The following is a 25,739-nucleotide window of genomic DNA, read 5'->3' as shown; positions in this document are numbered from 1 at the left end:
CGGTAGTCATTCAGGTGGACGGCTGGTGACTTTTTGGGGACAGGAATAATGGTGGAAGTTTTCAAGCAGGAGGGGATGACTGCCTGAGCCAGGGAGCGGTTGAAGATCCTGCAGAAAACATGTGACAGTTGGTGGGCACATGCTCTGAGGACCTTGCCTGGTATTCCGTCGGGTCCAGTAGCTTTCCTGGGGTTGACCGCCAGGAGCGCGCGCCTCACATCGTGTTCCTCTACGATGAGTGGGGGGGAGTTGGAGCTTGAAGTGCGGGGGTGTGACGGTTGGGGCGAGTCAAAGCGAGCGAAGAAGCAGTTAAGCTCCTCTGCCAGCGATGCACTCGGGTCTACAGAGGTCGTGCTGCTGCCATGGAAGTTGGTGATGCTCCGTAGACCCTGCCACACCTCCCGTGGTCTGTTACTAGCAAGGTGGGCCTCCAGCCTCCCCTTGTAGGTTGCCTTGGCTAGCTTGATGCCTTTGCTCAGGTCAGCACGAGCCACCCTGTACTGGGCTTTGTCGCCTGACCTGAAGGCAGCGTCACGGGCCTTGAGGAGAGAGCGAACCCTGCTGGACATCCAGGGCTTCGCATTTGGGAAGGTCCGTATAGTCTTATGTTGGGACACAGTTTCCATGCAGAACTTGATGTAGTCCAGTACACAATGCGTGTAGACATCAAGGTCCTGATGATCAAAGAGGTCCCAGTTTGTGTCATGAAAGCAGTCCTGTAATTCACTCATGGCGTCGTCACGCCAGGTTTTCACAGTCTTTGTGGTAGGCCTGAATCTGCGCCTGAGAGGGGTGTACGCAGGTGCGAGCTGCAAGGACAGGTGGTCTGACTGGCCGAGAGGGGCGAGTGGGAGGGCTCTGTATGCGTGCTTGATGTTCGAGTACACATGGTCGAGAGTGTTGTCTCCCCTCGTTGGGCACTTGACATGCTGGTGAAACTCTGGGAGAACAGTCTTTAAATTGGCCTTATTAAAGTCTCCCGCTACTACGTGAACGCCATCAGGGTGGGCCCGCTGATGTTTATTGATGACGCACGCGAGTAGCGAGAGCGCCGTGCTAGTGCTAGCGTCGGGAGGGATGTAAACAGCTGTGACAATCACTACCGTTAGCTCCCTCGGGAGAAAATAAGGCCGGCATTTAACGGACATGAACTCGATGTCGGGGGAAGAGTGCTTCTCGACGATCGTGCTATCGCCGCACCAGTTCTCATGCACGTAAACACAGAGCCCCCCGCCCCTCCTCTTACCGGTGTCCCTCGTCCGATCCGCGCGATGTAGCGAGCGCCCGGCCAGCTGGATGCTAGCGTCGGGGACATCTGCGTGCAGCCAGGTTTCCGTGACGACGATCACACTGCTATCGCGCACATAGCGGTTTCCCAGGATTTGTAATCCCAGGTCGTCGATTTTGTGGACCACGGATCTGGCGTTGGTGAGGTGCAGACTCGGTAGTGGCTGCCTCTGGGGCTGCCGTCGCAGCCGTTGCAAGACACCGGACCTGCAGCCTCGCTTCTGCTTCCTCTCTCTGCGTCGCCTGCGCCTCCTCCCGGCCCCGATGACCAGCCACGGTGAGCCGGGCAGCCTCGCCAGTTCGTTCGGAATTTTGCGATCATAGCAAAATTCCTCTGTGATGGTTATTTCGCATCGATATCCAATGTTCACGATGTCCTGGCGGGTATATCGATGTTGTGCCTCAGTTGATGCCAATAAGAGCAAGCAAACACTAATAAAAAGTAAAAAGGAGCACTGTGAGGGGGAGCTGTTAGCCGCTGCGTCCATGCGCGCCGCCATCATGAAAATGGAGAGATTTGATCTCTAATTAAAAGCTACAGAAGTTGACAGGTTCACTGTTCATTTTGTTACAGTTATCTTTGGATGTGTATTTTTTTTTCTTTTTTTCCCCTCCATATATCAATTGGTGAAAATGTACAACATTGATAGGCGAAGATTTGGTTGGACTGTATGTACAAACGGGCATTGGTTTTGAAAAGTAGGAAGGTGAAAATACCATGTCTTTTTTGTTTGTATTTTTATTTTTTTATTTTGAATTTTTATTTATATTATTTTTTACATTTGTATTTGTTTGGGTGGGGGATTATATATATATATATATATCAATATATATATATATATGTTTAAAAAAAAAGGAAATATACTGTCAGATATGATGTTTCTTATACTGAGGTATGTGTTCAAAAAAGAAAAAGTTACAAAAAAAAAAGAAAATTCATTAGACAGAGAACTAAAGAGGCAGACATGAACATAAGATACTACCGTAGTAAATGTATAACTATAGTAAATGAATAACTAGCTGAATTTGAAAACGAAACTAATACATTTCTCATCTGAGAGCAAGTACAGGATGCTTCATTTTCTTACTCTTTGAGACTTGAGGGATCACTAAGTGCCAGGCTGACTCAAGAAATGTCAGATTTTTTTTTTACGAACTGAAGGACAACTTTTCACGCAAATTTCATGATTTTAACATGGCCCATGTAGTTGTAGTTCAAATTTGCAGTAGATTAGCCCAATACTTTTTTGCCTCTCTTGGCATTGATGATGCTTTCCTGCAATGGTGTCAATTAAAATACAAGTAAAATCAATCTAGCGTTTGACAATGAAGACTTTACAAACTTTTGGGCTAAACGTGTTGAGAAGGGAAAATATCCAAACACAAAAGACGAGCCATTTTTGTGTTAACAATGTTATCTTCTGCCAACACCTGTGAGTCCTGCTTCACTTAAATGATTGTCATTAAAAGTGCTCATACCTCTTTGACAAATAAGCAATTGCAATCGTGGTGAGAGGATTGCCCTCACGTCCTAGGAGCCAGATAATTCTGCCATCGCAGTCTAACCTGTTAGCTATGGATGACAACTTAGCTCCTAGCATCACTGGGACACACAAATCCCTCCACCACGATATAGTGTCAACCAGTCTTGTTTTCGTAAACCATTTTGTCAACTCCCCTTTTTGTAATGATGATAACGAGATAACGAGCTAAACGTGGCTCTTGGGTGACAGAAACATGATATGACGTACATGAATTTTCGTTGACGAGACGACAAAGGACGAAATTGTTAGCCTGTGGTCTGTCAGACTTTAATAATTTAGGATATCCCTTCCTATTGTACATTTAATGTGTCTTTCAAAAAATTGCAATGCTGGTGGAACCTATCCTCGTTTGGGCACGCGCACCACCGTACAGGGGCAATAGTGACACTCGGTAGGCCACTTCATTCTGATAACAGCAAGCTGTTACAAGTAAAGAAGACATGTTATATAGAATTTGTACTTGTGCTACTGTATTAGAACAAGTCTACTACAAGTCCATGATGTTAAAACGTTTTTATATTATTTATTTGTGTTGCTTTAAGTCAAATAAAGCCACAACAGCTGCCAAATAAAATGCTTTGGTTCTTGGCGAATTTTGGAGCAAGGAGCATTGATTCCACTGTTACCACTTTATATGTTTGTAATGCATAATCCTTAGTAGTTGATCAGAACGTCTTTGCTATTGGGTGGAAACCTTGTCTGACATTTTTTAACTAAAACAGACTAAGACTTTTTTTGAGTTTTCATCGACTAAAAACTTGACTAAAACTTTTTTGGGGAGTTTACGTTGACTAAAACTAGACTAAAACTATCACAAGTAGGAATGACTAAATATGATGAAAACTAATAAGCATTTACATCCAAAAGACTAAGATTAAGACTTATCTAAAATGACTGCCAAAAACAACACTGGTGACAACTCATTGGGGATTTTCCATTTTCTTCTTTTATTTTTCATGAAAATGGCTTTTTACCCATCATAAAAAAATATATAATAAATAAATGACATTTCTAAATAGGTAGGTGACATTGGAAGTAAAATTTTGGCAGTCTCAATTCTCATTAAAGTGTAAACACCATGGAGCTTCTCTGGAGACTGTTATGCTTGTCAATAGTCATTATACAAAATAAAAACGAGAAAACACAACCGACACTTTTGGTTACTCAACCCTCAGGTTACATATGGACATACCATATATCTCTTAAGTTTTGACTTTTGAGTCATATTGTGCTTGAATATTTTGGCTGAATTTAACATTTAACCACTTCAGAGACATTCAAATTTGTGATTCCATTGTCAATTTCACTAACATTTAAAAAGGGCTTTTATAACGCATGACTTAAAGCAGGGGTGCACATGTTTGGTCCTTAAGAGGCCCTGTCCAGCCTGTTTTTTAGGTGTATCCCTATTCCAACACACCGGATTCAAATGATCAGCTCATTTGCAAGGCTTGCAAAACCCTAATAACGATCGTGATTTGAATCAAGTGCGCTGCATTAGGGGTGCATTTAAAACAGGCTGGATAGGGAATCTCAAGTAGTGGCTTGGGCATGCCTGACTTAAAGCGAGTATAATCTTGGGGCCTGAAAATTTATTTTTGGCAGAGGTGGGGGATGGAGGTTGGTTGGGGTAGAGATACAGTATTTGTTTGAACGTGTTGTACAGATTCCCATTACCTGGACAACTGGAAAACAATACCGGAACTCAATAATAGCAATTTTCGGTACTTTTATGTGTGTTTGTCAAATTAATAAACAAATTGAATTTAGTATTTATTTGGCAATATACAAATTCTGACAAATATAACAAAACAACATCTGACGTTTGAAACAAATTACGGTAAACGGTAGTACCAAAAGTACCAACTTTGGTACCCATCCATACAATACTACTGCATAATTTGCTATGTTAATTTGTACAATTATTTTATCTGCACAATCATATATCAATGTTGATGACCAAACCAAGTAAGTAGGTAAGCAAGTGGTCTTATGCCACCTCTTTCAGTACTGTACCTTTCCTTTCCAATAGACCGCATTCCCAAATCCCTGACAGAAGGAAGAAACAAAAGGGAGCATCACCGCTGGACGATGGATGTACAGGTTGTTTTTCAAAAGAGTCCAGAATCTACGGATGAAAAAAAATGTTTTCAATGATTACTTTAGTAATTTCTAAAAATTAATTCACATTCACAAGTTTAAATACTAATTATTATAATAATAATTATGCAGTATATAATGCATATAATAATAAAAAAAGAAATAAAGTTGTATTGTATTGTATTGCAAACTCCTGTGATCACCTCACCTATCCTGATTCTGACGAAAGTCAGTCTTTTCTTGGGTCTCATACACCCAACCAGGAGCAAAGATTGCGGCAGAAAAGTTGTACTTTCGGATGAGTTCAAGTGCCTGTAAAGACGAGAAGGTAATTGCAGTGAATGATCTGCTGATGATAAAAATATTTTTACTGGAGACACTTTTGGTGGAAAAATCCCATATCTGAATTTGGTCAATTTTGGTGATTTCTTTTCCACAAATCTGTGTTATTGGTCAGTAACCACATGGGTCTGTTATTTTTACAAATTACGAACCAATCTTAAGAAGGAGCGTATCGAGTGGATGCTATTTTCTGTCGAGGTTCCACTGTAGCTCCAAAACCATCACTTGCACAACATTGCATAGTCAAAGAGCAAGCCATTTTCAATACTTTTTTAGGTCAGTACTGTATTTTGACGACCATAAGGCGCATCTGAAAGTCCCAAATTTACCCCAAAACGGACGGAGCGTCCTATAATGCGGGGGTGCCTTGTGCACAGAGTTCCATCTGTACACGTGTGACTTTGAGTAGTACGCTTGCCCAACTGAGAGCATTTCACAGTGCATGTTAGCACTATCTGTTACTGAAACTTAAGACAGAAAGTGCTGCGGAATTGACGGGGAGAAATACATAGTGTAAGCACTCCTGTTGGTCACGGTTTGAGACAGTCAGTTACAAGAGACCAGTATGTATGTATGGGAGAAAGATGGATAAAAGGGCCCCAGTCCACGATGTCGTAGTTTGTCTTATTAAAGCACAATGTCAGGTTCATGTATGTAAAGCCCTTTGTTACAGCTCCGGCTGTTGTGAAATGCGCTATATGGATAATGTTGTATACTATTGTATTGTATAAGATATTGCAAGCAAGAAACATCAAGGGTTGCCCAAAGAACACCAATCACGACATCTCTCTAACCAGCTATCTGATTGGCTGAGGCTGAAGTCCTCCCAGAATGCTTTGCAGTACTTGGGATATGGATGACATGCGAGATACATGTGTTGTGTTAATCATATTTCTTTGTTCTTTGTTTTGGTTGTTTCATTGTTCTCTATTATGCTGGTTAGTTTGAAGACGTATTTTTTTACCTTTTGACTCAACATGAGACTGTCACTATTCTGCTGTTCTTCTAGTATCTATTGTATGTGTTTATGTGTTTTCATTTGTGTTCTAATTACACGCTAATATATATTACACAGGGCGGCATGGTGGCCGACTGGTTAGCACGATGGCCTCACAGTGAGAGACAGCATCGGACGTGGGTTCAATCCCGGCTCCGGCCATCCTGTGTGGAGTTTGCATGTTCTCCCCGTGCCTGCCTGGGTTTCCTCCGGGTACTCCGGTTTCCTCCCACATTCCAAAAACATGCATGGCAGGCCAATTGAACACTCTAAATTGCCCCTAGGTATGAGTGTGAGTGCGGATGGTTGTTCGTCTCTCTGTGCCCTGCAATTGGCTGGCAACCAGTTCAGGGTGTCCCCCGCCTACTGCCCGAAGATAGCTGGGATAGGCTCCAGCACCCCCCGCGACCGTAGTGAGGAGAAGCGGTACAGAAGATGGATGGATGGATATATTACACAATATGGAAAGCGCTGTGTTACAGCTCCAGCTGTTGTGAAATGCGCTATATAAATAAAGTTGTATTGCATTGTATTGTATTAGTTATGTTGGATGATCGTGACTGAAACTAGTGTAATGACGAGTGACATCCCTCCCCCGGCATCGTTTGATCACTCCTGTTAATGTTGATATATCTGTCCCACTGCTGGTTGAGTTGTCACAAAAGCTGCCCTCAAACCTGAGGGACTGAGGGACTGTCATTGACATATGACTAACGCAGTATTGACCCCTGCCCCCTTTTTTCATTTTTTTAGCTTGTTTTAGGGCTCGGGTATGTCTTGACATATCTGCGAACTTGAGAACTTTGCAGACTTCAGAAGTAAAATTGATGACATAAGATAGTCTTTTAGCTCGTCAAAATCTAAGTTTTAATTATATTGGACAGTCAGTTTTACCTCAGAAAACGCTGAAGAGTTTAGCATTAAAAAATTGATTTAATTAAATGTAATTGTGCATGGACATTTTGTTGAGTTTTTCCCAAGTAAAGCAACAACTTGCCTTTCACATCCAATTCCCACATCTCTTTTAAAGACATTTTATGGATTCTTCGAACAACATATTTTAAACATATTTAATTGCTCTCTTGAGACACGTGTCTTCCCTGCCACCTTTTAAAACGAAGCCCCTTATGGAGAAGAGCAGTTTGGACCCTAGCGTTTTTAATAATTACAGATCGGTATTCAACTTACCGTTTTTAAGAACGATTTTAGAAAGACTTTTTCAATTAAATCATTGTTTAAATGCAAATCATATTTTATAGAAATATCAATCTGATTTTATAGTAGTACAGAGACAGCTCTTTCAAAGATTTTAAATGATATCAGGTGCTCTGCTGACATGAAAAATCTCACAGTCTTGGTGCGATTGGAACACTGCTTTTGATACAGTACATCACCACATTTTATTCAAAGACTTAAAAACTGGTACTGCTTTGAACTGGTTTTACTCCTATCTCACAGGCAGATGTTTCTTTGTAAATATCGACACATGTTCCTCCAAAACCCCAAGGTTCAATTTTAGGCCCAATCCATTTTAATGTCTGTTTCCACTTGGGGATGTTATCAGGATCCACAGCAATGCTGATGGCACAAAGCTATTTCAATGTCTGTTTATGATGCAGGCCCTATTGATACCCTTTTAAATTGTATTTTACATAATAAATCATGAGAATTAACTACAGCTCAGTCAGGAGAAAACAGAGGTTTTAGTTATCGGCCCAGAAGGTCAGAGAGAAAATTTTATCAAAACTACAATATTTTAAACCTTCACAATGTGTGAAGAACCTGGGAGTCAATTTTTACTCTGAGCTCAGTTTTATTCCTCATATTAAAATTTCATTAAGATTGTTTTTAACAACTTAAGAATAGTCCCCCAATTCTCTCTGATGCAAACAAGGAAAAGCTAATGCATGATTTTATCTCGTCATCCAGATTATTGTAATGCCCTGCTCTCTGTTCTTCCCAAAAATAGTATATCCATCTTACAATTATTGCAGAATTCAGCGGCATGAGCGCCGACGACGACTACATGGCCGGAGCGCATTACACCAGTTTTAAAATCCCTACATTGGCTCCTCGTGGTTTTCAGTATTGATTTTAAGGAGATTTTGTTAGTTTGTAAATGTCTTAACGGTCTTGGGCAATCTTACTTATCTGACCTGTTTTTATCAACCCTCACGGAGGCCCACTGGCTCCGGCCTTTTAATTATTCCTAGGGTGAGAACCAAAACAAATGGTGATGCTGCATTCAGTCATTCTGGTCCATAGCTATGGAATAGCCTGCCAGAGAAAATTGGGTGCGCGGAGACCGTTAATATTTTTAAGCACAGCTTTTTAGTTTGGCTTTTGAATAATGTATTTTTGTCTTTTAATTTAGGACTATTTTATTTATTCTACTGTCATCTTCTTGTATTGTATTGTCTTTTAGAGTAGTTGGTTTTTTTTTTGTGCTCCAGTCTTTCCTCGTGGGGGCCTACGCGCTGGGAGGTGTGGTTGACCTTCTCACAAGATGGCTGGGCATTTTTTGTAATTCAATTTCATCTTGAATTCTCAGTTCAAAGATGGAAAAAGTACATTTAAAGACTCAGACCCATGGCCTACATAAAAGAAGCTACAGCAAAATCAGCAGGGGATCAAATAATTATTTTCTTTAATGTATTTTGGTTTTCACTCCCCCCAAAAAACGACACTGTTGTTTTTAATAAACTGAAGTTAGTTCATTAGACAAAAAAAAAACACTTTAAAACAATGAGACACACACATAGCCACATTCAAAATATATGTACCTTATGAGTTTCAAACATCCCTCCTACCACCTTGCCACGGGCAAAAACATCAATCCCCACGAAAATGTCAGCCTGGCGTCCATTAGTGTGATTGTATTTAGTCATCCGCTCCAGGTTTTGTGCTGTCCAGTTGTAATTGGTGAAGAAACCATCACATGCGTCGAAAAAAATCCTGTCATGGAAAGACAGTGTGCAACTGATAGTTCAGTTATCATTTTAAACTTAATGTGAAAAGGAAAAGAAAGCAGTAAGCAATAATTTCACACATGCAAGTAGAATCTCAGGAATGTTGCTTCTGTGAGCAGTTTGGAGAGTGAGAATCTGCTTATGGGAATCCTGACAAGGCATGCAGTCTCAGCAGTTAGCAGAACATAATTTAAAAGTCAATTATAAAAAAAAAGAAAAATTGTAGACTAACATTTTCAAGATAAATATTTGTTGAATTTCTTTTTCTTGAAACACAGCTTAGTCCCACTTAAAAAGTTACCCATCCATTTCTGATCTCGCTTATCCTTATAACGGTGAACTGGAGCCTATCCCAGCTAACTTTTGGCAAGAGGTGGGGCGCACCCTGGATTGGTTACCAGTCTATTCCAGGTCTCATCTTTAATGCAGGCATTTAAAGTCACACTCTTCGATCAGCTGCCCGAAAAAGTAAACCCACATTAATTTAATTTGACAGTTTTTGATTGATTGCATTAGAAAAATCAATACCTGTTGGACTGATTTAATTCATTCTGCCATTTTAGTTCTCCATTCTCAATTACGCTGTCATACCAAAGGACCATGCTGCCAGGGACTTGTTTATGCATCTGATTTGTGAGATAGCGCAGGAATAAAGGTGCTTTCTTCACTGCAACGTTCTGCAAGAGGATGACACAAATTACACACAATTCTAGGGGGCATATGTAAAAGTTAAAATTGGTCGAGATGAAATAAAAGTTTAAAAAATCCATTATCTGAACCATATCTTCACAACTAAGACTAAAAAAATACTGTCAGTACATCTTCAGTGTTCTAGCAGTACCAGGCTGAATTTTCACAGTATTATGTATATTATACTACCGGTATATTTCATCTATAAACACAACAAAAAAGGGCATTGAGGACCTGGTTCTTCGGTTAGAAATATGCAAGTATTTCTTTTGTAAATAGTATCATGATATATATCAAATAGAAGCTTGGACATTAGCAAAAACGTATGCCTTGCCATGACAATCTGGTGACTCATCTGGAATACGCGTTGACAATGCGAAACCCTGGTTTGGTCTCGGGGTGGCCCAACCAAATACTGAGTCTGGTCAGGTTAGTCAGAATTTGTATCATTCGGCTGTTGTTATTGTTATCGTTTATTGTTGTTATTATTACACTTATTGTGGTTGTTTCTGTTCATTATCCCTTTTATTGTTGATAATGTCTCAAGGAAACTTTTCAATTTTTGATTTTGAGAAATCTATTATTTGTCAGTGGCCTTCATGTAGGCCTTCAGTGAATTCATACTTAGTCCGACTCGAATAAATACCCCTCATAATCAGAATCAGAATGCCCTTTATTAAACACACTTACGCACGACTGAGTGAGTGTTGGACGACCTGGTTTCTCTTGAAAGGATTTTTTTCAGGGGACTTAAGGGCTGAAATAGGATGGCCGAGTAATTTCAAATTGCACGTTTGTTTTCAAATCCAGAGGTTCCACTGTATCTACGTATTTCCAAGGACAATGCACTTCTGCCTACAAAATGTTTTAGAGCAAAATTCTGTAAAATATGATGAAGGAAATACTCACACTGAGTGTGTTCTCTATATTAATGAGCCAGCCATCAAAGCCATAATAATAGCTAATTTGAACCAGCTTATCAGCTACATTACAATACAGCTCTTCTTGAAGGAAGGTCTCACATGTCACTGCTCCATCAGCCCATTCTGTGATGAAAGTCCCTAAAGAGCATCACAATCATTGTATGAAGGTTTAGTGAAGACAAATATGAAGGCAAAAATAATGAAAGCGTAAAAATAATAATTAATGTGGGTTTAGGCTCACCAAGAACAAGTACTCCATGTTTATGTGCAGCATTGGTCCAGACTGCGGGAGGAATGCTCACCAAATTGTGAGTGAAATAGTTGAAAATATCAACGTACTGCCAGTGGTAAAAGGCATATGGAGCTTCTGCAGTGGTACCTTGAACAAACCTAAACAAACGAAAGCATAAAGTGTAAACTAAGGTGATTGCAGTTACAGTATGAACATCTAAAGAAACAAAAGGTTTATAGAGAAAATAATAAAATAGGACAAAGTGTATGTGATTGCTGGAAATTTCAATTATTTGTTTATTATAAAATCAAATCAGCATAGCACATTGTTGCATGTGAGAAGAAAACGGCATCAGTGCAATGATGGGGCAATCACCGATATTTTTCATTTTATTTATTTAACATGTTAAGATATTATCTTTATGTTTACTATGTCACTTTAATATGGCCACTTAAATATTTGAATGTTTTAACTGTCATTCTTTTATTTTTTTATCTACTCTCACCTATTTTAATTTGCCTACTTATAGCTTTGGAACCTTCTTTCTTCGAGGGAACCCTCCCAATACCATTAATAAAGTACAAGTGAATCAATGAATCAAATTGATGTTTAGCAAGCAGTATAATCGCGCAATATACAATCCATGAATCAAGGATTATGTTCGTCAACTAGGGCTGCCAAGATTAGTCAACTTGACACGACTATATAGCGCAGCAGGGAACTGTTCTGGCTCCCTTCCTGTTTACCCTCTACACCTAAGACTACAAACACTATTCAACAACCTGTCACCTGCAGAAGTTCTCTGATGACTCTGCGATTGTCGGCCTCATCACTGACTGTTACGATCGGGAGTACAGAGGGGTTACGCAGGGTTTCGTGGACTGGTCTCATCAGAACCGCCTCCAAATCAACGCTGGGAAATCCAAAAAGCTGGTGGTGGATTTCCGCAAGCGTCGGCACTCTCCACCTGCACCAGTGAATATCCAGGGAACAGATGTTGAGAGGGTCTCAATTTACAAGTACCTGGGTGTTCATCTGAACAACAAACTGGACTGGAGCTACAACACAGACGCTCTCTATAGGAAGGGTCAGAGCAGACTTGGCGTTCGGGGAACACTCCTCAGGAACTTCTATGACTCTGTGGTTTCATCAGTCATTTTCTATGGAGTGGTCTCCTGGGCAGGAGGCATCTCGGGCCGGGACAAAAAGAGACTGGACAAACTAGTGAGGAGGGCCAGCTCTGTCCTGGGCTGCTCCCTGGACTCTGTGGACTCAGTGGGGGGGCAGGAGGATGACGGCAAAACTGTCATCAATGCTGGACAACCCAGCCCACCCACTCAATGACACTCTTAGAACACTCCACAGCTCCTTCAGTGATAGACTGTTACACCCTCGCTGTACCAAAGAGAGATTTCGCCGCTCCTTCCTGCCAACTGCTGTCAGACTTTTTAACAAGAACATTGGGTCAGGCCTACAAACGGGAGGGCATTAGTGTAATTGTGCAGTCCTAGGATGCAATATACACTACTACTGTACTTTCAGCCAATGGTGTACTTAAATATTGACCAATGATGTATTTTGTTTACCATTACAGTATTCTTATTACAGTACTTTTATCACTTTTATCATTGCAGTATTTTCTATCATTGCAGTACTTTTCTATCATTTCAGTACTCTTACCATTACAGTACTTTTATCATTGCAATATTTTTATCATTGCAGTATTTTCAATCATTCAGTAGTTTTTATCATTACAGCGTTTCCCCCTCTGTATAATGGACAGGTATTAGGAGTGTTTCCTTACACTTATTTACGTTTATACTGTGTATGTTTGCATGCTTTTTAAGAATGTCTGCTGCTAATGTTATACATTAACGGCTACATTATACTCTGTGTGATCTATATCTTTGCTGCTGTAACACCTCAAATTTCCCCATTGCGGGACTAATGAAGGACATTTCTATCTTTATCTTTATCTATGTTGACAATTCAATGTTAATTTTTCTGACATTGTTTTTCTCTATTAATAATTAGTGTCACCTGTGATGTAATCAAAAGGACTGTAATCCTTGGGCCCTATGGATTTAGCATGTCGTTTAATGACCCAGGAAATGTATTAAAATATTAGAAAATACATGTATATAATTTGACTACCTGTCTTTTCATGCTGTAAAATGTGCAATGTTTTACCGTATGATTTCATTTTTATAATTAACTGCCCAACCTAGCCAATCAGAGATGCCGTTAAGACGGCGATTTCTGTCTTGACAAATGAGAACCATTGTACAATTAGCGATCACATAGAACAATAACACAAAATGACTACAAAACATGCAAGATAACGGACTCACGTAGACGGACAAAATTTTAACGAACGATGAATAATAATTTGAGAAACGACCATAAAGCGCACTTAAAAGTCCCAAATCTCCAAAACAGACGGGACAGTAAGAAGACATATCGGTAGGCTAATTTCTTCAGAAATTGTATTGGACAGTATTGTGCAAGCACACATTTACAAAACTATGTTGACAACTCTGCATTTCCGATGCACATTTCAAGTGATGACTAGTCAGTGGTTTCCATCATTGCTACATGAGATTCACTAACAAGCAACATGTTTTGCGGGTACAAAAATGTATTGCCAAAAGTAAAGAAGTACTTGCATGTAGTGTTGCCAGTACAGCTAAGTTTTGTTTTTCTTTTAATACTGGGGCTTAAGCATTTAAAAACATTGTAATTATGGGTGGATTCCTCAGACATGAACTGGGAGAGAGGTCCACCCTGTTAGGGATATAAGGATATGTACTGCAAAGCGGTGGCAGCCCATGCATTACAAACCCAGGCCTTCAGAGAAATAATACACAGACACACACTAAAGCACTACTGAGTGTTGGACCACCTCAGCTCACGAGAGCTAGCTTCTCTTGAAAATGGACTTTTAATATCTGCAATCAAATCCACACATTTCCCTCTTTCGGGCATTGTCGGTTAAAATAGCAAGAATATAATTTTGATTTTTGGACGGTTGGCGGGTAAAACAAAGGAGATTGTCGTCGACTTCAGGAGGAACAAGACGCTGCCGCCCCCCCTCTGCATCGAAGGCGTGTGTGTGGAGAGGGTCCACACGTTCAAGTTCCTTGGAGTACAGATCTCCGATGACCTTTCTTGGAGTCACAACACCACAGCAGTGGTAAAGAAGGTCCGCCAACGTCTGCACTTCCTGAGAGTCCTCAGGAAATTCAACCTGGACAGGAAGCTGCTGCTGGCCTTCTACCACTCGTCCATCGAGAGCCTGCTGACGTACTGTGTCTCCACCTGGTACGGCGGCTGCACTGAGGCGGACAGAGTGAGGCTCCAGAGGACAGTCAAAACAGCGCAAAGGATTATTGGCTGCCCTCTCCCCTCGCTGTCGGACATCTACACCGCCCGGTGCCTCAGAAGGGCTCTCAACATCGTCAAAGACAATACCCACCCAAACTCACACCTGTTCGACCTGTTGCCCTCTGGCAGGCGCTACAGATGCATCAAATCAAGGACCAATAGACTGAGAAACAGTTTCTTTCCGAGAGCCATCTCCATACTGAACTCTCACACACACACGAGACCACCCTAACCTTGCAAAACAGCATTGTGATGCGTTTCTATATGCCCTATTCAGTACTGAATTCCATTGCACTGTCTTATTTATTTATCTAATTTATATATTTGTCTGTATTATTGTTGTATTGCACTGGAGAGGGGAGCCCTCTAATCTCGTTGCACACTTGAGTACAATGACAATAAAGGGATTTCTATTTCTATTCTATTCTTTCTAAGAATGTCTGGCCTGGCCCTGCCTTGTCACGAGTGATTATCGAATCACAGGACACGTTTGCACCATCAAATAAGGTCTGCGAGAAGGCTCGCTGAAACCAACTCGTGATCTGATTGGCTATCGCAAATGTCCATCAACTATGAGAGCCTGTTGACTCACACAGCACAGAGAGGAATCTGAAGGCTCGGAGGAAAAGAATATATATGTGAGTGTGGAAGTTTGTCTGTCTGTGTGTGTAAAGAATTCCATATAATTTTATAAATTCACTCATTGTACTCCTTACTTCATATGCAAAGTACTTTGTTACGGCTCCAGCTGTTGTGAAAAGCGCTATATAAATGAAGTTGTACTGTATTGGATTGTATTAAGGACCAGTTAAGCCAGAGAATCCATTTGCACGTCAGGGAAGCCAAATTCTAGTAGTGGGAGAGTACCAGTAAAAGCATTTCTAATGAATACACTAGGACCAGTCTCATGTACTGCAATCCCACTGAGCGGTGAACATTTGCAAGTATTTGCGAAAGTAGTGAATGTTGCATTCTTGTCAGGGTTCGCAAGGAAATTTTGCAGCAAAGAGCTCGTTTCAAGAAACAACCTCCCTGCTGGCATCTGTGATTGGCTGAATGTGCATTGTCGGAAGTTCACATAACATACAGCTATTTTGTATTCAAAAGATGTTTAAATTAACAAACACACTTTTGGTCAGTCACTTCTTTTTATGTAAATAAAATGTTTTACCTGTTTTTTAACTAATCAAAAAGAAACTACACTAATGCTTTGTGATTGGATGGTCAAGGACGCAGAGGCAGAGCTTCCAACTGCCAGTGCAAGTCTTTCCGCTCACAATACGCACAAAAAGGCTAAAAATAGAAAAGCTTTTTGGTCTCACAATGGGAGCGACTCCAGACTGAGCAAGGTTGAGTTTGCTTTAACGTCTTGTTTCGTGGAGCCTAATAATTATGGTACCACAGTCTATCCTAGATTTCACATAAATCTGGGGAGGAATGATGGAATGACTGATGCTTCGTTCACAAATTAATTGTGGCGTGGGGTGGAAGGCTGGATTTTGTAAACATTATTTTGTATGAATCAGGCAAAATAAGATCATTTTGGCCGCACGGTCTGAATTATTACCGATGACAGCAGCTGAACAGCCTGACAATCAAATCGTGTATTGGCTCACAGATAAACGCAGGCAAAGACAGGCAACACAGGCGTGTCTGACTAAATTAAATTAATGAAACAACTAAATTATGTTAATTTTAGTTTGGCACTGACTAGAATATATAGACAAGTGTACAGTATTTTCAATACAACTCTATGGTTTGTGTGCTGGAGAATTGGACCCTTCACCTAAGAACATTGTGGCTACGCAAATAAGGCAGTTCCGCTGAAGAAAAATTCATCAGACCACCGAGGCTGCTTTGTTTTTTTACTCTGCAGATAAATTCAGAAATATACCTGGATCTGAACTGAACATTTGCCATAAATATTGGACTTGACCAAAGGTATTTCTCTTTCAGTCTGTGTCAAATGCATCTTAGTTTGCCGAAAAAGAAGAGGAATTAAGTAAAATAAAGCACATTTAATGAATGAGTTACCATATTTAAAAAAATGGGGAAAATTTGGCAATAAAATTAACATTAATTACAGAACGCCTCTTTCATTTCGCTGCAATGACTTGTACCCCCGACTTTCCTGTTATTGGTCCTGATGTCACGCAGTGCAGGATTCATATATACTATTTTGTAAACGTTAAATTATTTATCTCCGGTGGATTCTATATACGGAAGTAAACTGTTGGCTTTCGAGGAAAAAGTCGTACTAGAAGTAGAAATGGAAAGAAATTTGTTTAATAAAATTGAATTTAAAAAATATTTAAAGCAATGCATGACCACAGGACAAACTGCTCAATGAGCAGTGTACATCAATTTTCAGGAAGCAGTAGATCTGTTATCTTAAACTGGTTAAATGCTAAATTGATTAAATATTATTTTGCTTTTTCAAGTTTTGATCTATACACATGCACCAAAGGGGTCCCAGGAGACAGGGAAGTAAAAATACTAAGACATTTGTGGTCCTGCAGCAAGGCGCTATTTTATTTTTCCTTCATTGCTATGTTTTGAATGATGGGCATTCTGACAAACAGAGAACCTGCACTTTCTTTTGGCGGCAGATCACAGAAGAAAAAAGCCGCAAGTCAATCAGACAGTGAATTGTTACCACCTGTGGTTGGTTATTGTGCACTGTGCAATGTCCAACTTAATGCGCATAAATTACAACTGACAGCTGTAATCATGTAATGCATATAGCAGAGGTGGGAACTCGTGCTTTAGTCCGTCTGAGACTTCTCGTCAATATTTCAGGCCCACCCAGCGGGTCAGAGTCAGCCAAACAGCATAGAGAACATATTTAATGGTATCTCGTTACACACTGGTGCCGCAGAAGTGACACTAGGGTTGGACGAACTGGGCTACAAAAAAAAAAAAATTGACGAAATTCTACATAAAGTATTCTTGTTTCACCAAATAATTATGCATTTAAGCGTTTGTGAACTGCAATTGTGTATATTTTAAATTGCTTCAAACATCTGCAAATATGTGTACAATAATATTTTATGGTAATATTTAACAATGAAGAACTTCAAATTATGTCAAGACTTTAAATTGATTTTTGGGAATATTTATGTCACTTAAATGTCCCCTATTATTCTATAATGATAGACAATCACATTTTGAGCTGTAATAAGTACTGGTGTTCCAATGCCAATGACTAGAGCAATCAGAATGAGAAAAGGAGTTGACTACAGCAGTCAGAATGGTAAAAAAAATAAAATAAAATATTCGCTATAAGGTGATTTGTGCCCTATGCGTCACCCTGGAATACAGGTATTTAATTTGAGGACAGTCCTTACACAGATGGTAGGAGAAATACATTCTAGGGCTGTTATTATACATACACGATTGTAGTGACAACTAATTCTTCCGCTATCCTTTAACAGGACAGTTTCCGGAATTGTTCTACACGTACTACACCTGATATAGTCGCAAATGCACAGTAGCTATGATGATGTCAAGCGTGTAAACTGAATGTTCAGCGAACACCGAACATCCTGGCTATCAGGTTGTGTAACTTGCTCACCAAAAGTCGAGTGAGTGAGTGATTAAGTGCGTGTTATGAGGGTTTTCTGAGTGTGCATGTTTACTTAGCTTTTCTTTAGCGTGCTTGTGGAATCGTAATACTTTCCTCATAATCCATGGAACAGAATTGCTTTCCACTGTGACGATTTTGGCACATATAACAATGTTATTACGACCAACCCTATTCTTATCAACCCCCATTTACAGACGATAGACATGGACTTGGATCTTAATTGACCCACTAAGACGGGACACACCTCCTTATTTGAAACGTTTGCTCGGCTGCGATCACTGAGACAAGTGACTGGAGCCTGCCCGCTGATTCGCAGAATGGTTTGTCATTTCCTCCTCCTTTGCAGTCAATGCGCACTGATTTGCCGATTGGATTTTCCACCACTGCCTCCTACTTTGCAGCCATCGAAAGACTTTGTATTCCCTGTTCAAGGCAGTATAAATACTCAATAATGTAAAATTGCACATTGGGAAAGCAACATCAACAATGATGAATATCACCCCGCCCCCACCTGATATGCAGCCACGTAAATGTAAAAAGTTAAAAACAGTGACGTATACCTGTCAGCCCCGCAGATCTCAGTGACGTGTCCGATATTATTTTTAATGCTTCCAATCACCACATTGTCCGTGTATCTGTTGTTGTAATTATTTAATTTTATTTATTTGGCTGCATGTCTGCTTCTGTGGCGCCTGTGTGTGATGTCGAAATTATGTTTTCAACACTGATTTACTGTCGCAGACGAGGGATTGACTGGGCTCATGTGGGTTGGCCTCAAAAACGGACGGTAACTTAGTGACGCACTGACGATGCCCACCTATGGCAAATATACCATCCCTCCATCCATTATCCGCGGCTTATCCGGGGTCGGGTCGTGGAGGCAGCAGCATTCAGCAGGGAAGCCCAGATTCCCTCAGCCCAGCCACGTCTTCTAGCTCTTCCTGCAGAGAAAACTAATTTCGCTTATATCCGAGATCTTATTCTTTTGGTCGCAACTCACAGCTCGTGACCATAAGTGAGGGTAGTAATGTAGATCGACCGGAAAATTGAGAGTTTCGCCTTTTGGCTCAGCTCCTTCTTCACCACGACAGACCGATACAGCGTCCGCATCACAGCAGATGCTGCACCAATCCGTCTGTCACTCTCACACTGCATCCTCCCTCACCCTGAACATGACCCCAAGATAATTGAACTCCTCCAATTGGGGCAGGATCTCTTCCCCGACCGGGAGAGGGCACTCCCCCCTTTTCCGACTGAGAACCATGGTCTCAGAATTGTGCTGATATTCATCCCAACCGCTTCACACTTGGCTGCAAACCGCTCCAGTGAGAGTTGGGAGATCACAGCTTGAAGAAGCCAACAGTACCACATCATAGGGCTGGGCGATATGACCTAAAATCAATATCGCGATAAATTAGGCAATTTTACCTCGATAACGATAAATTCCCCCTTGAGGACCAAAATCAAAATAAATGCAGGAAATGCATATTAACTGCTTTTTTTATTGACCAATTGGTACACATTACTTTCAATGAAAAATAAAAGTACAAAAATCATTTGAATAAACATTCAAAATAGCTTTGCATGACTTGAACAATGTCACAAAGAACAGGAGAAAAAGGGTACCTCTCACAAAATCTATTTCTGTAAATATATAGCGTCGAGATTGTCATGATCCGCGTCGGGCATGACAGCCCGTTGCTAGTGTTTTTGTACGCGTGCGGTTTTTGTTATTGTTTGTAGTTATTTTCTTCCCGCCTTCCGCCATGTGCCTTTCTGTTATTGTTTGGTCAGGTGTTTTTGTTATTGTTTTGGTCACGTTCCTTTTCCCTTGCCTCTTGTGTTTGCTTTGCCGAGTGGGGCGTTCCCCCTCAGCACTCCCTCCTCACCAGCCACGCACCTGTTCCCCGTTACCTTCATCACTCACCTGTTCCCCATCTGCTCCCCTGATTACACGGACTATTTAAGCCTCCCAGACCAACCACTCAGTGTCGGGTCATTGCCGAAACTCACGGACAGCCACGACCACCTTTGTTCACGTTCTGCTCCTTGTTCATGTTCATGTTCATGCTCTGGTTCCCCTCTTCGTTCCCGTCTTTCAGTGTTGTTCCTCGCCCTGCCTCCCAGTCTAGTCACGTTAAGTTTGCCTCTTGTAATTTTGCACCCTGCCTCATTGTTTGCCCTGGTTTGTCCATTCAATAAATCCCCTTTACGCTACCCACCTCCTTGCCTCTTTCCCCTTGGGTCCATCTCCTCCTCGCCGACCGGCGAGTCCTGACAGAGATGCTGTAATGCCATTTGCAAAGGCCTAGATTTGTGTAAAGGTATCTTGTAAACAATAGAAATAATGCCATGTGCAAAGGCGCTAGTCGCCTGTAAACAAAATGCTAAATAAAATGAAAAAAAATGTCAATGGAATGCCAATGCCAAATAAACGCGTGTGCTTCATCGGGAAAATGTGCCGTCTCGAGTACTCTGGTGCGCAGTACTCTACTGCACATTCAGGCTCAAACAGGGATCCATGTTGCGACTCGACCACAAGTCGGATGTGGATGCAAAATGCTTGACATGTCTAAGCTCCCGTCCCGATGTTGTCCATATCGGGAAGTGCTGTTTGCGGCAAATATTTTTGTACCTCTTGTCGGCTACATTCATGAGGCGTTTAAATCCTGTGCGCTCCACTGTTACTAGAGGAGCTCTATCTTGAGCTATGTGCTAGGCTGTCGCGTCCACCACTGAGACGTTCTCTCGTATGATGTCGCCTCCGTTAGTGGGCTGTTGTCACTTGCCCAACCTTGCTTCTCACTTTGAACTTTTAGCACAAGCTCCAAGTCAACAGCATGGTTGTGTTGTGGCTGGTGAAAAAGAAAAGGTTGGACGCGCTGTTTCAGGTGCTTACGACGCACTTTGTAGTTAATGTTCTTTTGCTCAAACATCGTCTTTATGGAACCCAAAACATTTCCAAACGACAGATGTCCAATTTCTTTTCGGGACAAGCGCGACAGGAACAATTTCAACTAACGTTACTTCGTCTGCAGCCGTGTCAGCCGCTTCAGGATTTGAATCGCCAGCTACGAACGCGTCTTCTGTTTACATTCTTCTACAGCGCATGAGTCACGTGACTACATGCGCTGTAGCCGTCTTAAAGAGGCATGAACATCGCCGCAGACATAAAAGACTTTTCTTTTTCTTTCTTTTTTTTAGACACCAAATTTACCGACATGGGCAAAATTATGTCGGTCACTGTAATACATTTCGGTAACGGTAAATTTTCGGTTTATCGCCCAGCCCTACCACATCATCTGCAAAAAGCAGGGATGCAAGACTGAGGCCACCAAACCTGATCCCCTCATTGCCTTGGCTGCGCCTAGAAATTTTGTCCATAAAAGTTTTGAACAGAATCGGTGAGAAAGGGCAGCCTTGGCGGAGTCCAACTCACATTGGAAACGAATCCGACATACTGGCACTGCGGACCATACAGTGACATCGGTGGTACAGGGACCGAACTGCCGTATCAGGGGGCTCGGTACCCTGTACTCCCGAAGCACGCTCCACAGAACTCTCCGAGTGACACGCATTCTAAGTCCACAAAACACACACAGACTGGTTCGGCAAACTCCCATGAACCCTCAAGGACCATGTAGAGAATGTAGAGCTGGTCCACTCTTCCACAGCCAGGATCAAAACCACACTGCTCCTCCTGGATCTGAGATTCAACCTCCCAACGGACCCTCCTCTCCAGTACCCCTGACTATTGTGATTCCTCTATAATTAGAACAGACCCTCTGGTCCCCCTTCTTAAAAAGGGGGACCACCACCCTGGTCTGCCAATCCAGAGGCACTGTCCCCGATGCCTACGGAACGGAGTGACAACCATGACAGCCCCGCAACATCCAGAGCCTGTTAGTAACTCCGGGCGGATCTCATCCACCCCCCCGGGGCCTTGCCAAGGAGCTTGTTAACCGCCTTGGTTACTTCAGCCCCAGAGATAGGTGAGTCCACCTCAGAGTCCTCAGGCTCTGCTTCCTCAATGGAAGCTGTGTCGGTGGAATTGAGGAGGTCTTTGAAGTATTCTCCCCACCGACTCACAACTTCTCGAGTTGAGGTCAGCAACACCCAATCTTCACTATAAACAGTTCTAATGGTGCACTTCTTCCTTCTCCTGAGACGCCGAATGGTGGACCAGAATTTCCTCAAAGCCGTCTGGAAGTCGTTTTCCATGGCCTCACCGAACTCCCACGCCCGAGTTTTTGCTTCAGCAACCACCAAAGTCGTATTCCGCTTGGCCAGTCGGTACATGTCACCTGCCACTGAACTCCCGCAGGCCAAAAAGGCCTGATAGGACTCCTTCTTCAGCCTGACAACATCCTTTTCCTGCCAGTGTCCACCAGCGGGTTCAGGGGTTGCCGACATGACAGGCACCAACCACCTTTCGTCCACAGCTTCGATTGGCTGCCTCAACAGCGGAGGCAAAAGATTTGGTCCACTCAGACTCAATGTCCCCTGCCTCCCCCGGTAGGTGGGCAAAGTTCTGCCTCAGGTGGGAGTTGAAACTCTTTCTGACAGGGGATTCTATCAAGCATTCCCAGAAGACCCGCACAACACATTTGGGTCTGTCAGGTCATACCGGCATGTTCCCCCACCATCAGGGCCAACTCACCATCAGGTGGTGATCAGTTGACAGCTCAGCCCCTCTCTTCACCCGACAGTCCAAAACATGCGGCCGCAAATCCAATGACACAACTACAAAGTCGATCATTGAACTGCGGCTTAGGGTCTCCTGGTGCCAAGTGCACATATTAGAATTAGAAATCCCTTTATTGTCATTGTACTCAAGTGTGCAACGAGATTAGAGGACTGCCTTATGTTTGAACATGGTGTTTGTTATGGACCATCCATTACGAGCACAGAAATCCAGTAACAGAACACCACTCTGGTTCAGATTGCGGGGGGCGTTCCTCCCAATCACCCCCTTCCAGGTCTCAATGTCATTTCCCACATGAGCATTGAAGTCCCCCAGCAGAACGTGGGAGTCTCAAGGGGGCTTGCTCTCCAGCACACCCTCCAAAGACTCCAAAAAGGGTGGGTACTTTGAACTTCTGTTTGGTGCGTAAGCACAAATAACAGTCAGTACCCGTCCCCCCCACCTTGAGGCGGAGGGAGGCTACCGGGTCCCTGCCTCTTGCCACTACCCTGCTCACATGACACCCAACCTCTTCAGCCCCTCCCACAAGTGGTGAGCCCATGGGAATGGATGTCTTGAGTGGTGTGGTTATGCGAGTTGAACATCAGCACAGTAAAGTAGAGAAGCAAACCACCCTCTCTCTTTTGTTACAAAACTATACAATAACGTAACGGCATCTTTCTCTTATATATCACCATAAATGTCAGTTTCTGTCCATTGTCATGGGAACCAAGCACAACAATAAAAGCCGATTTCTCGTGCCCCGCTGTGCGTGTGGCTTCTGTGCTAGTCCCCTCCTTCTCCACTGTTTGGTTCACCGGGATGTCGAAAGTGAACGTCCCCTCGTCCATGTTAGAGATGTGGTTGGGCAGGATGTGTTTAGCGGCAATCTTACTGCAGTACAAGACGAAGATGGCCACCTTTTCTTTTTAATCCACAGGAATTTGCTCAGCCACGTTTGTCTTTGCCCGGATGGATAGACGGTACTGTTTCATTAAAGGAAAGCACCACGATGTACCTCCTTGAAAATTTTCATTTCTTTTGCAAGCGTTACTGCCCTCTGTCAATTAGTGACTGTTGAGACGCTCTAGTTATAGTTCTTTGATCATTAATCCATGGCTCGAGGTGGTCTTCCAACTCGGGCCACCAAATCTTGTTTCCACGGAAACTCAGCTTTGTCTTCTGGACTTGGCGAAGCTCGTCTTCCTGCTTCCTCCACTTGCAAACGATGGATGATCAAGAATTCTCTCACAGCTGCTCTATTCCCGTGTCGTTCCGCATTACTGATAGCTTAGAGTTTAAATTGCGCTTTATAATCATCTCTTTGGAGATGCCATTTTCAAGGGTCTTAACCAAAACAATGTTTTCTCGTCTTACTGGGGGTGTGCCTTTCGTGTCGTCTTTCACGCCCAAGCTTCACCCCTTAACGTTCGCATGCAGTTCGCCTTTCCTCTATATAAGCAGCTTGTCAACAGGAAATGATCCGTCTCTCAGTCAAGCGGAGTGCTCATCAGTAACGTTTACAGATTTTGTAACTGGGTGCACACATAAGGCACGCATCATTATATTTTGGAGAAAATGTCAGACTTCAGTGCGCTTTATGGGCGTAAAAATACAGTATTACGGTCTAACACCTAGGTAGTTGTGTCTTTTATTGTTATGTGTTGCCATTTATGGCTACTGGAAAATAGGGCACGTTTGGTTACATTAAGTCTTGAGCTGTCCGAGTTCTGAAACGCAACACTCAGTGTGTGTTCACGAAGTTAGCACATGTGCTCATGCTGTTCCATGCCAACCACGGGAATTTTCACAAAGCGACATTCGCTAACTAATGCCTCCATAATCCACAGTAGCTGTTTCAATATTAGGCTACCACAACAGAACATGCGTGTGACGTTCCATTAGATGGACATGGTCAGCCTGTGTGTGCTGACAACAGCTAGTTTCTGGAAACGATTGTCCCAATATCAGATAAGAAATCGGGTATCAGCCATAACATTCTTCCTTTTTAGAAGCTCATTTATCACCATAGCTCTGCTATGAAAGTGAGGTTTACATCATACTGAGTAATTTTGTGAAATGCATCCGGCATTACGGACTCTGCTGCTAACGCTAACACGGGTTAGCCATGAAATTCAATTACCCAGAATGCTTCTGTGTTACATCACAGATGACCCGGATTACCACTACTGTTGGAGTCTATCCAAGCTATCTTCGGGCAGTAGGCGGGGTACACCTTGAACTGGTTGCCAGCCAATCGCAGGGCACAAATAGACGAACAACCATTTGCGCTCACACTCATACCTAGGGGAAGTTTAGAGTGTCCAATTAACCTGCCATGCATGTTTTTCGAATGTGGGAGGAAACCTAGTATGTGTAATATGACACACAGACAAAGACTAAGACAGAGACAGTAAGAGAGAGACAAAACTTCAGCGTGATGCATATCATCAAACTCGGAAAAAACATTGCTTGGCAAAACAAAACTAATGCCACATAAACACTCATAACCCATTTTTCCCCAAGATGTTTTTAGCACTGTAAATTAGTATATTATAACAACCTTGGTAGGTCATGTTTTATTGTTGGATGCAGTTCTTCGCTTGTGGCAAATGCGTCATGTTGCACTTTGGGTTTCACCGCTGTGCTGCTATGAAAGGGAGGTTTACACCGTATTAAGTACTGTAGCAGTTTGTTTACAGCACAGACATGAGAGAACGGCTCTGGTTATCATGGGGTTGCAAAACGATTCTTTTATTTTCTATATCAATGCCTATTTTGAGCAGTTTGTATCAATATTAAATCGATTTTCGATTAATCTTTACATACCAAGTAAGAAGTGTAGCTTATTCGCAGCCATGGAATCGAGATGATGGAGGCTGTGATGACTGAGTTTGGGACAAAACAGCAACGTGCTTAGCAGGTAGTAGTATCCAGCCGAAGCTCGTTACTAAACTTGCTATCCCTAGTTGTTGCAGCATCTCGCATCGACCTGCCGACT

At 42.2% G+C, this 25,739-nt stretch overlaps 1 protein-coding gene across 5 annotated transcripts in view; it reads right to left on the bottom strand.

Annotated features, from left to right (window-relative positions):
* engase (endo-beta-N-acetylglucosaminidase) overlaps positions 1-25,739 on the bottom strand; it is a 60,923-nt gene that overhangs the window by 26,115 nt on the left and 9,069 nt on the right. For 3 of the 5 annotated variants that reach the window (XM_088316193.1, XM_088316191.1, XM_088316196.1), the window contains exons 4-9: positions 11,094-11,242; positions 10,839-10,990; positions 9,768-9,916; positions 9,054-9,225; positions 5,140-5,243; positions 4,848-4,959 (exon numbers count right to left, since the gene is read on the bottom strand). In XM_088316193.1, the coding sequence (XP_088172319.1) occupies positions 4,848-4,959; positions 5,140-5,243; positions 9,054-9,225; positions 9,768-9,916; positions 10,839-10,990; positions 11,094-11,242 (838 nt within the window). Of the gene's footprint in view, positions 1-4,847; positions 4,960-5,139; positions 5,244-9,053; positions 9,226-9,767; positions 9,917-10,838; positions 10,991-11,093; positions 11,243-11,873; positions 12,052-18,871; positions 18,963-25,739 lie in introns of those variants that run through there. The other 2 variants (XM_088316194.1, XM_088316195.1) reach the window with 2 other exon arrangements.

The sequence above is a fragment of the Idiotropiscis lumnitzeri genome, chromosome 15 (assembly GCF_059441095.1).
Source record: "Idiotropiscis lumnitzeri isolate Australia: NSW breed Sydney's pygmy pipehorse chromosome 15, RoL_Ilum_1.0, whole genome shotgun sequence".
Lineage (NCBI taxonomy): Eukaryota > Metazoa > Chordata > Actinopteri > Syngnathiformes > Syngnathidae > Idiotropiscis > Idiotropiscis lumnitzeri.
This window is presented reverse-complemented; position numbering and strand designations above follow the sequence as displayed.